We start from the raw sequence: 15,796 nt of genomic DNA on the forward strand, positions 1-15,796 counted from the left end.
TGCTGATCTGCAGAATGATTACGTTGCAAATTTAAGCTGATTACTGAGGATGTACAGGGCAAAACTGCCTAATGAACTTCCACAACATGGATCTTACCTGTGACAAAATGTGTTCCCTGGCCAAAAAATGCAGACCATGACTGAAGCTCATGTCAATGCCAAATCCACCAAAGGTTATTTGCTTCCTCAGTTCAGTGTTGGTCTTACCAAAAAAATGCAACAATCAGATTCGGAAGACCTCGTATGCTCAGTACCAAGAGGTCCACCAAATCCGGAAGATGACAATAGAAACCGTAAATGACTTGAAAGAAGTGGTCAATAAATTTATTCCAGACATCACTGGTAAAGACATAGAAAGGACTTGCCAATTTATCTATTCTCTCTATGAGGTGTTTGTTAGAAAAGTAAAAATGCTGAAGAAGCCCAAGACTGAAATGGGAAAACTCATGGAGCTTCACAATGAGGTAAGTGATTCTACAAAAGCAACTGGAGATGAGATGAGTGCTAAAATGGAATGAGCTGCTGGATATGAGCCACCAGTCCAATAATCTGTTTAAAATTCAGACTTTTAAAAGTGGCAAGTGATAAATCTTATTTGTGGGGAAAAAAAACCCACTGTGTGAGGATTTGCTCAGCTAAATTGCTAGATTTAATGTTACTTTTGTAGTACTGAGGGTAATGAGGACATTCCTGAATCAAATAAGGCTAGAGAACAAGGACTTCATCCTCTAGATCTAAGAACAAATGCTTACGGGAGTCATCTTCAGCAGGGGTGGAATGGAATGCCAGGCTATTCTCAGTTGCAGAAACCTACAAAAAAGGGGGGGATTAAGAATCACATTAAAAATAAAAGAGCAAACTGCTGTTAATGCCATAAAAACCTGCTGACTCCAGTCAGTCATTAGTTGCCTGGGGGAAATAACGGGCAGCAGAACAGCTGAGCATTAAATGAGAGGCATTAAACAAGAGACAGCAAAATGTCTTTTATGAGGATATTAACATGCCTCTCAATTACAGAGTAATGCAACAAACAGACTGCACTCAACTGCCAAAAATATGCATCATCTCCCTTTATAAAAGAACTTCTAAACCATCTCTTTTCATTCTCAAAAATAACAAAGCAAATAAAAAGCCCTCTATCAGGGAGAGTAAAATTTCCTCCAAGGCAAGATAAAGTATTTAAATATGGGAACTATTCTTTTAAAAATTTTTCCTAATTCCTTATTTCCCAACAAAATACATTCTGCTGAAACCAGCTGACAGAAGGACTTTTTTTTTTTTTTTTTGCTGACCCAGTTCAGATTTTATTCAAAAGTTGCCTCTTTATTTTGGCCTGAATATGAATATTTAATATGTGTGTTTTCATAGAAATAAATTTTAAGTTGCATGAATAGCTGAAGGACCTTTACTGTCCTTTTTTTTTTTAAAATTAGGGAAGTTGTAGGTTTATAGAAAAATCATGCAGAAAATAGAGTTCCCATATATTCCCCTCACACACACTGTTTTGCCTATTATTAACACTTTACATTAGTGTAGTACCTTTGTTACAACTGATGAAACAATATCATTATAATTATACCATTGACTATAGTCCCTGGTTTATTTTAGGATTCACTGTGTTGTAGAGTTCAATAACTGCACTTTAATGAAAATGATGGAATGAGGAGACTGAAACAAACTCCTAGACATAACATACCCTTCCCCTTGCATCCAAGCACAGCTAGGTCCAAGGAATCCACAAACATGGGTAGGGGTGCTATCCTTTTCTAAAATTTTTAAAATCACTTCCTTTTCCTTCTCAATCGGTAATAGCCTAATTAATTGTAACTTCTTCCTGAATGCTAAACCCTAATTACTCAAGCTTCATTGTCAACTTCTTCTTCTTTTTTTAAAAAAATTTTACTGTGGTAACAATGTAACATAAAATTTGCTATTTAAACCATTCTTAAGAATATAATTTGGGGCATTAATTACATTTATAATGTTGTGCTACCAATCACCACCATCATTACCAAAACATTTTCATCATAAACAGAGAAACTCTGAAACCATTAATCAATAAATTCCCATTCCCTACCCTACTCCCAAACCCCATTAACCTCTAATCTACTTGCAATCTCTATGAATTTATTATTGACATTTCATATAAATGGAATCATACAATATTTCTCCTTTTGTGATGGTTTATTTCACTTAGCATTTTGTTTTCAAAGTTCATCCATGTTGTAGCATGTAGCAGAAATTCATTTTTTTATGGCTGAATAATATCCCATTGTATGTATATAACACCCTGTTTATCCATTTATCTATTTGATACTTGGATTGTTTCCAACTTTTGGCTATTATAAATAATGCTGCTATGAACACTGATGTACAAGTCAGAAGACCTTTCAATAGCTTAAAAAAAAAAAAAAAAAAACCTACATAAATCAACCTCCAATATTATCTTCTAGGATAGTTTCCCGTTTAGTCCCAGTCTTAAAATTGCAATATGTAAAAAGACGGCAGATCTTAGGTATGTTTTTTCCCAGAAGCCATTAAATTAAAAGAAAAGAACCTTTACTACCTCTCTCTTCCCTTTCTTCTGTCCCCTAGGCCTTCCTGGTATCTCCTTCCATCCCCCAAATCACAAAGGATCAACAGGTGAACCAACATGGGACCTTCATGTAATATTCTTTAATTCAGATGTCAGGAATTTTAGGGGCTCTGCTGAGTGTTTATACTAGGATGTCTAATGTAGAGAGTATATTTACAATGGACTTAAGTTCTTGGCTGACTTCCCATGAATTTCAGCATGGTCGTCTTTCCAACTATTTTCTTTTCATTAAAGGAATTCTGACCTGGCATAAAACAAACCAATATAGTAATAGCAAATGTTTATTGAGCCTTTATGATGTATCAGATATTGGACTGATCACTTTACATACATTATCTCATTTAATGTTATGAACTAAATTTTCTAAAAGTTCTTAATAGCCATAAAAAGCTCTTCAATTCTTGCTAACTAATGGGTGTATCTATTCTAGGAAGCTCTTCTGTCACCTCTAATTTAGTCACCTTGAACCTACAGAATAAGTTTAATGTCAATTATGACATCATTGCACATGCCCAACTACATGATTTCATTGCAGGAACAGCTAGGTGAAAGCACATTAGATTTTGCCCAAAACTGGGCTGAAGGAGAGCACAAATTCATTCACAAGAGGAAAAGGGGAGAAATAACACCTTGACAAAATATTCCATTTCAAGCAAGTTTACCCCAGAATTAATATCCTTTTGTAACAAGCCAAAGTTCAAATAGTGCTTAGGTATTGTTTAACAAAAGCTAGGCAAACAGCCAAAAAGGATAGCTGAGACTGAAAAATCTTGTGAATTTTAAGGTAGTCATAGGCTCCTAAATGTGCAGAATGTGCTTGAAGATTATGTACTATCTTTATCCACCTTCTTTGCCACCCATTGCCCGATTTATGATTCATTACACTAATGCCCTTTTAGGCTATAATTAAATGTTCTGATCCTTCAGTTCAACTCAGAGTTCCAGTTTCAAATCAGCATGAAGACAATGAAGAAGAAAACATGAAATTAGATCTAGGGACAATCCAAGCATTATTTTCCAAATGAATTTCCCTAACTAAACTCTTAGGGCAGATGAGGGAATTTCAATGCTAAAACTCTTAAAATTTATTTTTTTGCAGCATGTAAGAAAAATAACAAACACATTTATTCAGTCATTCTTAAGTAATACCCTCCTATTGCAATAAAGGGAAAATCAGCCAGCCCAATGAGAGAGCTCACTTGCCATGTGATCCATGGACTAATGAATGAACATAGTGTTGCAAGGAGGTATATACTTTATTTGATGATTACTGATCATATAAGACATGATTGCCAAGTGTTTTGACTTATCATTTCAACATACACAAGATAATATTATCACAAGATAATATTTTTATATAATAAAGTGATTCAATTTTTCTAATTTTTTTCTGTTCTATTCTATGAAGCAAATTTTGTTTTGAAGCCATTAATTGAAACCATTCTTCTGTGTGCCCACTTTGTTCCAAGTGTGCAGTGCATCTCAGGATACACCGTGTTCTGACAATATACTATGCTTTTTAAAGTGTATTATGGTCAATAAGTTAAAGAGCTATTGCTCTTGACCCATTTTAATTATCTCATCTTTTTGAAGAACGTCATCAAGACTGTCAATATATGGAACAGCAGCAATGTTTTTTCCTAAGATTAATCAATGCAATAGATTTGAAAGCCCTTTCTCCAAATCATGTAATATTTGATTATCATATTGACAGAATGACAGAAAAATTCCATAATGAACTAGCAGAGAAAATGATAAATTCCCTGGACATAAAATACTGTTACTTACATAAACCGAACCATTCATCTAATGTATAATGCATAAAATACAAATTTTATTTGCTTAAAATCCTTCAGTGTTTTTCCACTGCTGCAGGACTGCATCCAAAATCTTCAAGCTGTCATATGAAGTTTTTCAGAACCTTACTCTGACCATGTCCTTCCAACCATCTTTCATCCTGCCTGTATGTACCTCTTGCTCTAGCCAAGCCACTAACCCGCTATTCTAAGTAAGACATGATCTCGTTTCAAGACCTCTGCACACGTTGTGCCTGCCTGGAATATCCTTTTTACCTCTACTCAACCTTCCTCTTACTCTTATTCACTTGGCCTGTTCCCACATATTCTATAACATTCAGGTCAGACATCATTTTCTTGAGAAAATCAGGCTGCTTATCCTTCGACTGAGTTTCCATGGCCTTGCACAGCCCTCTCACAGCATTTGCCACACTGCTTTATGATGGGTAACCTGTTATGATTTTAAAAACTGTCTCTTCTCTAACTGTAAGCTTCTTTGTAGATAGACCACAGAGAATGGTTTGTTTTTTCTTGTTTTTAAGCTTAGCACTTCCTATGCTTAGCATTGTGCCTAGCTTTCAAAATACTCTGAGAGAAAGAATGAGAATTTCTTGCATAAATGTATTAAATATACAGATATCCCTTCCACTTCATGACTTTCCCCATGGCAGCTTCCATGTATGGCAGGTCAGCATAAGAAATTATATGGGAGTTTTTTTTGAGTTTTGTGGAAGTCACAGATGGCACACAAAGGCCAGCAGACAACACACAAATGTATAGGATTGTTATAAAAAAAGGCATTCTGATAAAATCTAGCATCATATGAGAAAAGGCAAAGTCCTTATAAGATTCCCTAAAGGGAAATGAAGGTGAAGGGTCTACCCCTATGGATTTTCAGGATGGCAAAGGCCAGTCTGAAAGTTAAAAAAAAAAAAAAAAAAGGTTTAGCAATGTACACAACGTAAAAGTAATGGGAGAGGCAGCTAGGGAGTTTCCTGAAACACTGAAAAAAAACTTTTTTTACATGGATTTTCCAGATCATGGGGGCACCATGTCCTTAACCCCCATGATGAGGAAGGGATAACTGTATACTTATATTTAAAATGTACAAGCACTTTGAAGATAGTATATCTAATCACAATAGATTTAAAAAAATCATTTTAGCTCTCCACCTTCTGAGCATTTATGAGCAAAATAATTTTTCGATGAAGGCTCACATTTTTGGTCAGCAGTAAGGTTCAGAGCTCTCAAACCAAAATTGTGACCTGCAAAATGACAATCTGTCCTGGCAGCTGTTACCAAATTCCCAGATACTCTATAGCTCCAGAGTTAGGGTGGTTTCTAATTTTAAGCATCTAATTTAGAACACATGCTTCTTTGGCAACTGGACATCAGACTTTTCAACCTACCTTTTCTCCATCCTGATGGGAGATGCAGACCTCAGGACCTGGGGGTACATTTTCCTTTTGCTCCAATTTATGAGTTTTGATTTCACCACCACTGGCTCTCAACTCATTCTACAAAATAAAAATAACCTGTGAATTTAAAAAAAATTCTCACCATGTCATTCTCTTCATAGCATATCAATTAAGGAAGTCTGGGATGTTAAAAAAAAAATTCTTTGAAGCCTCAGGTCAAATAAACCTCCTAACTCTGACAAGCAAAACTCACGCACTAGTGAAATGACAAAAGCAGCTTTGTGGACACTTATCTCAGAGTTAAATATTTGTATATTGGTCTAAACCTGGATGCTCATTAGAATATAGACACATCAATACAGACATACACATAGAGCCCCCCAGCATACAATGTTCTTGTGATTCACTCTTGTAGCAGCACAGCTTGTGGGAATGCAAAGCTTGTGAGTTTCATCAGAAAAGACCATTCTGGAGCAGGGGAAAGGAGATGCCAAGTGCCAATAATTAAGAAAATATACTGACCATATATATAAATGCACGGCCTGGAAAGAAAGACAGGAATGATGTACACATATAAAAACAAATTATATTTAATGAGACCATAAAACAACCATTTTTGTGAGAATTTCAAAACTTATTTTTCACATAAAATCCATACATTGTACTAAAGATATATCTTATTCTACTTCTCATAACAGAGCCTTGACATAAAAAGCATTCATAAATACAGCCATAAGAAGTATATTTTCCTTGCAAAGGATACTTGGGGCAGAATATTACAATTAACTTTACTAGGTGCAAAATCAACATTTAGTAACCTTGTATCTTTCTTTTCTCTGTGCTTCTTTAGGCATGAGGAAGAAATTAAACAATTTACCATCACAGGGTCAACAAAAAGAGTGTTACTGGTTCACATGGTGAGGAATTCAGATTAAGGCACACAGCTGCTGGGGGTACATCTATGAGGAGCAGCTGGAAGCCAGCACTGAAGAACACATTACAGCCTCAAAACTCATTCCTGACCCTATCTCTCAAAGTCCAGCCTCCAGAACTACTGCAGGAGAATGTATGCCTTGTTACAACTACATTCTATAAAGGGGCCTAACAAATTCTTTGGGGATGAGATAAAATGTATTTTTTACAAGAATTCCTAAAGAATTTTCAACTCTTAAAATTCACAGAACAGGAGAATTGCAATGCAGAGACTCTATTAGGAGTTTTAAAACATTCACCGAACAGGTTTTTCCACTTAAGGAGTCACCTGGTAGGAATGTTTGTAGCAGAAGCAGCAAAATACTGTAGCAAGAGGGAATTAAGCTTCACAGATCACATATTCACTGTTTCTACCCACTTGCTTTCTAATAGAAGTCTAAAGGACCTAATTTTTCTCACTCACAAAGAATAATGAGCCGGTGACATGCCACTTCACTATTGATTTACACATCATCTCTTCTTAAAACCACAGTGAAAAATCAAGATGAAATTATTCACTGCCCAGAGAATTAGTCCACCAAGGCTGTAAAAGAATGCAAACTTAATTTTATGGGGAAAAGAAGGCTTACCTCCTGGAATACAAGTTATAATTGCCAATATGTAACAGTTTCAATTTGCCCAGAAACAAGTAAAATTCAATTCTATTCTCGCAACTTTGCTAAAAAGTTAGGACATGAAGAGATAAGTGATTTGAAATGTTAGAAGGAACAACTGAAAGATACACATCCGTGTGTGTGTGCGCGTGTATGACATATTAAAGGTAAATTCAATTAAGTTCCACTGCGTCAGCCAGGCGGTTAGGTCTGAAAGAATGTAAAATGGAGAGACCCTCCATTCTATTTCGAATACCAAATTTTTGTGCTTACTGAGCATGTCACAGCCCCATCATTTCTTCCTTTTTCTTATCCACTATTCTACCTCTTCAAGAAAGCATTACATCATAATCATAAGGATTAAAATGAAGTAGAATCTATATTATGTGATTCTATTTATAAGAAATACCTGGAAAATGCGAGCCCATAAAGATAGAAAATGGATTAATGGCTGCTGCGGGATGGGGGAAGATGGGAATTGGGAATGACGGCTAACATGTATGGTTTTTATTTTTTATTTTTTTTGTATGTATGTGTATGTGGGATATAATGGAAATGTCCTGAAATTAGATAGTGGTGATGGTTGCACAATCCTGTGAATGTACTAAGAACCATTGAACTTTACACTATTTTTCTTTTCATGGGCAGGCACTGGGAAGCACCTGGCCTCCTTACAGCAGGTGAGAATTCTGCCTGCTGAGCCACTGTTGCCCCTTTACACTATTTTTAAATTATTTTTTAATGCACACTTTAAAATGGTGAATTTTATGCTATATAAAATATATCTCAGGCAGTGTGATAGTGGCTTGATGACAGAATTCTTGCCTGCCATGCTGGAGACCCAGATTCGATTCCTGGTGCCTGCCATGCAAAAAAAAAAAAAAATTATATATATATAATCTCAATTTTAAAACTGCCCCAAATCCCATATTAATGTTGAACACATCCAATATTTCTGTCCAATATTCTCCCTTTCTCTCCTCAAAAACAAAATATTTCTGTTAAGTCTCAAAATACTACATCTTTAACAAATACAACAACAAAATATTAAATAGAAAATCCAAGAAACAATGATATTACTGGATGGTAAGGTCGCAAAAAAAAAACAACAAGTGGGGTAGGAATGAGGACTAGGAAAGTAAAGTGAGGATTAGAACATGGTAGGGATTCCAACTGAGGCTAGGGTAGGAATTAGGGAACAAGGGAAAGAGCCAGGACTCAAAGGTACAGATCTCAGAGACATTTCCTAGTTCTAGTGCTCAGTGATCATTTAATAGATGATTGAACGAATGAATGATGCAGAACACATACTGTAAAGCTGGCTGAATGGCTTTGTTTGGATACAGCTGCCTGATACTTGGCCATTCGATCCTTTATGGAGGTTTCTGACAGGCGTGGGAGCTCCAGATTTCGCCTACTCTCACTTTTCTCCAAGTTGGATGCAGAAGATGACAATTGACCTGGAAATATGCAAATAATATACTTCATTAGAAAATAAAATGTGATTCATATGGTTTTACGATTCCAAATTTGGGGCTATTGCAATCTGATGGCCAATTTTTTTCTATTAAAAGTACAAAGAAAGAAATCAGAAATATAATTGTCACTTATAAGATAATAATCACTCACTTTTCCAACATTAAAAGGAGAATCCGACCATGATTACAAGACATTTAAAATTTCTGGCTAATTTAACATATGGGAAAAAAAATAGCTCTTAATTCAGTTTTAATTTGCATTTCTTAAATGAAGGCTGGTGATTTTCCTGTATTTACTAATTATATATTTTTCTTTTGTGAAGTGCCTATGTATGCCCTTTTCTAAATACGGTAATTGTGCTCTCAAGGTGTTATGGTATTGTACACTAGAATAACCACTCTTTTTTTTAATTTAATTTTATTTTTTTATTAATTAAAAAAAATTAACTAACACAACATTTAGAAATCATTCCAGAATAACCACTCTTGATAGGGGATATCACCCACTTGTAGTGCCCTTCCCTAGATGGCTGTGGAGCCAAAACTGTCAGGAGCATTTCCCTTGAAATCCCTGCCAGGTACCCTTTGGTTACACAGTTTGCCACTGACAAGAATGGATTAAAAGTACAGAGAAGCTATTTGTAGCGAGCAATGTGATTTGAGAATGGCTTGTATTTGACCCACAGATTTCCTTTTAATTTCTGCCATTCTTCCTTGAAAAGCATTGGCCTTGAGGTTAAAAGGTATTCTTAGTAATTAGTACTTCTCCAGGGTTTCACACACATGAACTCTCTGCTTACCATGGCCTATTTCCAAGTCATCCAGAGAAAAGCTGTTTTCAGAGGTCTTTCTTCCACCTGCACTTCGGCTCTGAGGCCGAAGAATCTATTTGGAAAACAAAATCAAACAATAAGTTTGTACAGGGAAGATGGGAAAGGCTTGATGCGATGTTCAAAAAAGGATGCTTGTATATTTCCTTTATAAATAAAACCCAGAAGAGATTTGACTGTGTATTAGCTTTTATAAACCACAGAATTTAAAAAAATTTATATTGTGCCAGTTTGAAACTGTTGTGTACCTCAGAAAAGCCATGTTTTTTAATCCTCATTTAATATTGTTGGATGGGATCTTTTTTATTGTTCCCATGGAAATGTGACCACCCAATTCTGGGTGGTAGCTTTTGATTAGAAGGCTTCATGGAGATGTGTCTCCACCCATTCAAGGTGGGGTTGTTTACTAGACCCCTCTGAGAGGGAACCATTTTGGAAAAAGCTACAAGAGCCCAGACAGCCGGAGATCTTTGGAGATGAAGAAGGAAAACACTCCCAGAGAAGTCTTAGGCAATGAGAGGCCTGGAGAGAAAACTAGCAGGTGTTGCCAATGTGCCTTCCTAGCTGAGAGAGAAACCCTGAATGTCATTGGCCCTTTCTTGAATCAATGTATCTTTCTCCGGATGTCTTAGTTTGGACATTTTAATGGCCTTAAACTGTAAACTTGCAATTCAACAAATTCCCTTTTTAAAAGTTGTTCCATTTCTGGTATATTGCATTCCAGCAGCTTTAACAAACTAAAACAAATATTAAAAACTACTTATTCACAGATGCCCTCAGAAAAATAAATAACTCTATATAGTTAATGCTCTCTGCTAAAGACCACCACCTAACCAGCTTAACTAGCAAGTCTAAAAATGTTTAAACAGTCACTGGGAGGGACTCCTCATGTCCTTTCCGCTGACACATTCCTCTAAATTGCAAGTCCTGATGACAGTACCTTCTCCATCCACTTTATCTCTGCTGCTGTCTTGGTTCACATCTTTTTCCTGAACTATTGTATTAACTATAGTAATTGGTTCTTCATCTCCTTCCAATCCAATTTCTGTGCTGCTTAAAGTAATCTTCCCAAAATGCAAATCTCCTGTTCAAAATTCTTTAAGGATTCCTTATCACTTCTAGAGTTAAATTCAAAATGCTTAGTATGCCATAGAAGATACGTTCTAGATCTGATCCCTACCTATCCAGCCACACTCTTCACCTCCAGGTAAAAGAAACTGCTTGTGAAGTCCATACTGTGGCACCAGGTTGCCCCACCTGGCACACTTCTATCTTGTTGTCCAGCAAATAAACTATTCCTTCAAGCCCCAGTTTAAGTGACACCCCCAATGGGAAGCCTGTTCTACCTCTCCTACATAAATTTAGGTAATCCTCCCTCTGTTCCTGTAGTACCTAGTCATACTTCCATTACGATGCTTATCCAATTGTGACTGCAGAGACCACGGCTTTTCATCCATATAATAGAAAAGCAGATGGCACAGATTTTTAAAATAAAATACCTTGTGATGCCTGTAAATCATGCCATTTATATCTCTCATATCTAGAGTAGATCTCCAATTGCTACAAATTATACATTTAAAAACTTGAAATAAAGCCACGTAGTGTCACAGAATGTTCCTAGACATAGTACACTGGGAGTATATCATATTTGTTCAGTTTGTAATGAGAGCCTTCAACCAGATCCTATCATTCAAATCTCAATTTATTTCCAGATCATTTGAAACAGGACAGATATCTGAAATCCTATGGAATAAGAGATACACTCTTTGAATTTCCACATTAGTAAATAGTCATTGAACTTTAAGATCAATAGACTTAACCAACTCAATAACAGTAAAGTTTAAGAAGTTAAACCTCTCACTTTTACAAATTAAAAAAAATATATTCCCTCCTTCCAACCTTGGAGATGGAAAACGTGCCACTTCAGAAATCAGAGACAAGGATTGATTTGTTTGTTCCACACAAATTCTTACAAATTCAAAAAGAATTAACATAGTTTACCTTGCTCACTTTGCTACCTATATATTCATGAAACTCATTTTAAATAAAAAACAAAATAAGCAGTAGCAACTCTAACCTTGACATATGATATTCAGCCTAGTTGCCCTTACATCAACCACATCCATGTGAATCATATGACTCAACATGCTACTGCTCCAGGAGCAGGCGCCTGTCTGGAAAAGATGCTCACCAGCCAAAGGATAGGTTTGGCAGGATACTCTCCAGCCATTTTTTTTTTTTTTTTTGGTTTGGTTTCAACAAATTTCTCATTTACTGGTCATTAAAATAAAGGAAATTCCAAAGATTTATTCCAAATGCTGCTCACTGTAAGATGATCACTATAAAAGTTAGAACAGACAAGACTTAAAAGGGAGAAGGCCTGAAAATACAGTTTTGCTTTGTTTTTTTAAATCAAAAGTGAGTGGATGGAGTCTACATTTTTAATACTGGAACAATATTTCAAATATTTACTTTCCATCAAAGGTAAAGTTCAAGCACAACATGATTATGCATTAACATGCTGCAACCTGCAGAGGGTTCAGTTTTCTGTCTAGTTCTAGTCACACATCTCTCTCTGCCTCCAAGTCCCTGCACTGGTATGAATGGGAACAAATCCATTTAGAGCCAGAACATATGCTCTTCTGGGGTCAGGGGTTTCTTTGGTTCTAGATGCTTGCAAAATGCCCCCTAATTTTCCATTTCTTGTAGTTTTTTATTTAGACCCCCGGATTAAAAAAATATGGATCATTAAAGGGAAAAAAATCTTTCTAGTCCACAAAGTTACCAGTACTCTGAATTATTTTCTTCTCTTATTATATATAATATGTAATTATTTTGAAAGTACTAAAAAAAAAGTGAATGTACAAAGTCATTTAGTCTTATAGAGCAATGGAAAGAGAGAAATGTTTCTGACATTGGTTCTGAGAAGGAATACGGTTCTGATACGATTTGACTTTTAATGAGAGCCCAGGTGAAGCAGAGCACTTCTTTCAACAGCTCTTTACCCCCCACAAACAATCAGATATGACGAATAACATGATCTCAGATGCATTTAAGATTCATTTTATGATCCTCATTTTAAAAGTGGTAATCTGAAGCTCAGGAAGAAGGAAGGATTTCCTTTACACAGAAAGAAGAACAAGAATTCTGATATCTCAACACTCTTGTCACAAATTTTTATCAGGTTTCAGTCCTTTTTATTCAGACACTGTGGGAGCCTTAATCATCATAATCTGCTAAGGGTAGAGAGAAGAGACAAGACGCTTTCATACTTTCGGGAAATTCCTAAGGCTTGGCCTCACCCCAACCCACAAGTCCACTTCGGGTCTACTGACTGTAACTGTCAGCCTTGTGGGGGGTCCAGGGCCTGAGATTCCCTCCATAGTGAGAGGAGGTATTGCCCAAAGACTACATTACCTGGACCTGTAGTCTACGGCAATAGACTCAGTGGGGAAAGAATGCTCAAAGCACTGAAACTCTCCTTCCCTGACCACTGCTGATAACAAACCTCCAAGCCCCTCTGTCACAAGACCCTGCTGAAACTCTGTTCTCACACCCCTTTCCTAAACCCTTACAAGCTTTTGCACTCTCACCCACCCCGTCTTATGGAAAGCTGACTTCCATTTCCTGACTGGCTACCATGGGAAGAATCCTTTCCTGTTCCTAAGACCATGGGCCTTCACTTTGCTTCTCTCAGATGCAACTCCTCCGTTATGGGAAGGCACATAGTGTCGTCTGTTGAGTCCTGCACCTCTAAACATCTGGGTCTTGGCTCTGAAGCAACTGTTCCCCAAGTGTCTGCATTGGCTCTGCTCCAGAGTTTCTCTAAAATGTTTCCCCCTTTAATGGACTCTGGTAAACCAATCAAAAGCATCTTGAATGGTCACATCTCCATCTAATCAAAAGGTGACATCCACAATTGGGCACACCACATCTGTGTAGATAATCTAATCAAAAGTTTCCATCGTAAAATACTGAATCAGGATTAAAAGAAACAGCTGCCCCCACAAGATTGGATCAGGATTAAAACAACAGTCTCTTTAAAGTATTCTAGGCCTTCTCTATCAAGCTCTTCACAACTTTTCCAGAATCTTCCCCTTATCCATCTAAAAAGTTGTTCTAAAACGTTTGGTATTTGTAAAGCGCAGCAGCACTCCACTTCTCTGGTACCAAAATCTGTATTCATTTGTTAAAGCTGTCAGAATGCAATATCCTAGAAATGGAATGGCTTTAAAAGGAGAAGTTAATAAGTTACAAGTTTACAGTTCTAAGATCATAAATACATCCTAACTAAGGAATCCAGAGAAAGATATCTTGGCTCAAGGAAGGGTAATCTGGGAAAGCACATGGCTGGCATCTGCTGGTTCTTATTCCTAGTTCTGTTGCTTCCAGCTTCTGATGCCAGTGATTTCCTCTCCAAGCATCTGTGGACCTTCACTTAGCGACTCTGGGACACAACTCTGGGTTCTGGCTTACTTAGTATCTCATGGGGAGGCACATGGTGACATCTGCTGGGCCCTGCAGCTCCAAATGTCTGGGTCTCATGTTAGTGCTGAAGCAACTGTTCTCGAAGCAACTGTTCTCCAAGTGTCTGCATCAGCTCTGCTCTGAAGTTTTGTCAAAATGTCCCCCCCCCCCTTTTTTTTTACATGGGCAGGCACCGGGAATCAAACCCACGTCCTCGGGCATGGCAGACAAGCATTCTTACCTGCTGAGCCGCCGAGGCCCGCCCAAGGTTTCCCTTTTAATGAACCTTAGTAAACGAATTAAGATCTACCTTGAATGGGTAGAGTCATATCTCCATCTAATCGAAAGGTCACACCCACTATTGGGAATGTCCTATCTCTTTGTAGATAATCTAATCAAAGTTTCCACCCTACAATACTGAATCAGGATTCAAAGAAACAGCTGCCCCCCACTGGATCAGATTAAAATTTGGCTTTTCTGGGGTACATAATAGCTTGAAACTGGCACAACTGGTATATGGGTCTTTAAGAAATGTATCACTACGGAGAAAAGTCAATCAAAATAACACTAAAAAGTAGTATTATTTACCTTGTGAATTACGGAAGGGATACCAAGCTATAAACTACATGTGATACACTAACTCAGCAAAAAGTTTATTTTATTTTATTAAAGTTAGCTTTAATAGTATATATACAAAAGAATGCATTGATAGAAAAACAAAGATAATTCTTGCTTGTATTTAGCAATAATAATAATATGCAAAAACCAGTTTTCTGAATTTAAAGCACTAGCAATATATCTGTGGGAAGTTAAATGGTAGGTTCAATGTAAGATTTATGATTCATTGATAAGCAAATTAAAGTTATACTACCCTACTCTAGGATGGACTGTATTAGACCCCTCAGTGATGTTGATAGTTATTCAAATTCCTTTCCTCCACATGCCCATCCTTTACCCTATGCCCATCCTCCCTAAAATGAAACAGAAAAATATGCAATTAACCAATTATGAAATCCTCAGAATTTTATTCTTCTTATACTATAATTCTAAATAACTTAATTAAGACATAGTAGGAAAGCAGAGGAAAATTTTATTAAAATAACATTGAGTAGATAAGGGAAGATGTGCAATTATTAACCAAGAGAAGGGAAGATAAAAATATAAAATGGCTACATACAGATAACTTTCACAACAATGTGGGGATTCTTTATGGACACCTAGCCATTCTTCAAGAAGGTATACAAAAATTGTTTCTTTGCTGCAGATCACCGATTGGTTGGCTATGGTGATCAAATGTCCAGTGAGCACAGATAGGACTTCAGTTTGGTTGCCTTATCTCCTCAAAGGCTTGCTCTCCTACATCAACACAAATATACTGCCATCTGTACTAAGTGTTATGTCAAGCTAAACAAAATAGCAAGTGTCACTTCCAGGAATTTACAGGAAAAAAAAACCCACAAAAATTTGGTTCTTGTTTGAAAAAAAAAAAAAAGGATGATTTTACTCTCATACTAACAAAGGCAGCTTTTCCTGGAATTCTGATATTACCATATACATAAAGGTCTTAGTGATAAGAGGAACAGATGATCTGAGGGGAAGGTAAAGGGATGTGTGTCTGAGGAGAA

General features: G+C 36.7%; 1 protein-coding gene and 1 long non-coding RNA gene across 8 annotated transcripts in view; one reads left to right on the plus strand and one right to left on the minus strand.

The window, feature by feature from the left end:
- The window catches only part of LOC143691813 (uncharacterized), a 72,726-nt gene that overhangs the window by 17,454 nt on the left and 39,476 nt on the right, over positions 1–15,796 (plus strand). The gene's annotated exons all lie outside the window — the stretch shown is intronic.
- Positions 1–15,796, minus strand: part of LIMA1 (LIM domain and actin binding 1) — a 116,448-nt gene that overhangs the window by 12,133 nt on the left and 88,519 nt on the right. For all 4 annotated transcript variants that reach the window (XM_077170871.1, XM_077170868.1, XM_077170870.1 and 1 more), the window contains exons 5-8: positions 9,675–9,759; positions 8,708–8,856; positions 5,802–5,909; positions 753–810 (exon numbers count right to left, since the gene is read on the minus strand). In XM_077170871.1, coding sequence (XP_077026986.1) covers positions 753–810; positions 5,802–5,909; positions 8,708–8,856; positions 9,675–9,759 — 400 coding nt within the window. The remainder of the gene's footprint in view (positions 1–752; positions 811–5,801; positions 5,910–8,707; positions 8,857–9,674; positions 9,760–15,796) is intronic.

The sequence above is a fragment of the Tamandua tetradactyla genome, chromosome 7 (assembly GCF_023851605.1).
Source record: "Tamandua tetradactyla isolate mTamTet1 chromosome 7, mTamTet1.pri, whole genome shotgun sequence".
Classification (NCBI taxonomy): domain Eukaryota; kingdom Metazoa; phylum Chordata; class Mammalia; order Pilosa; family Myrmecophagidae; genus Tamandua; species Tamandua tetradactyla.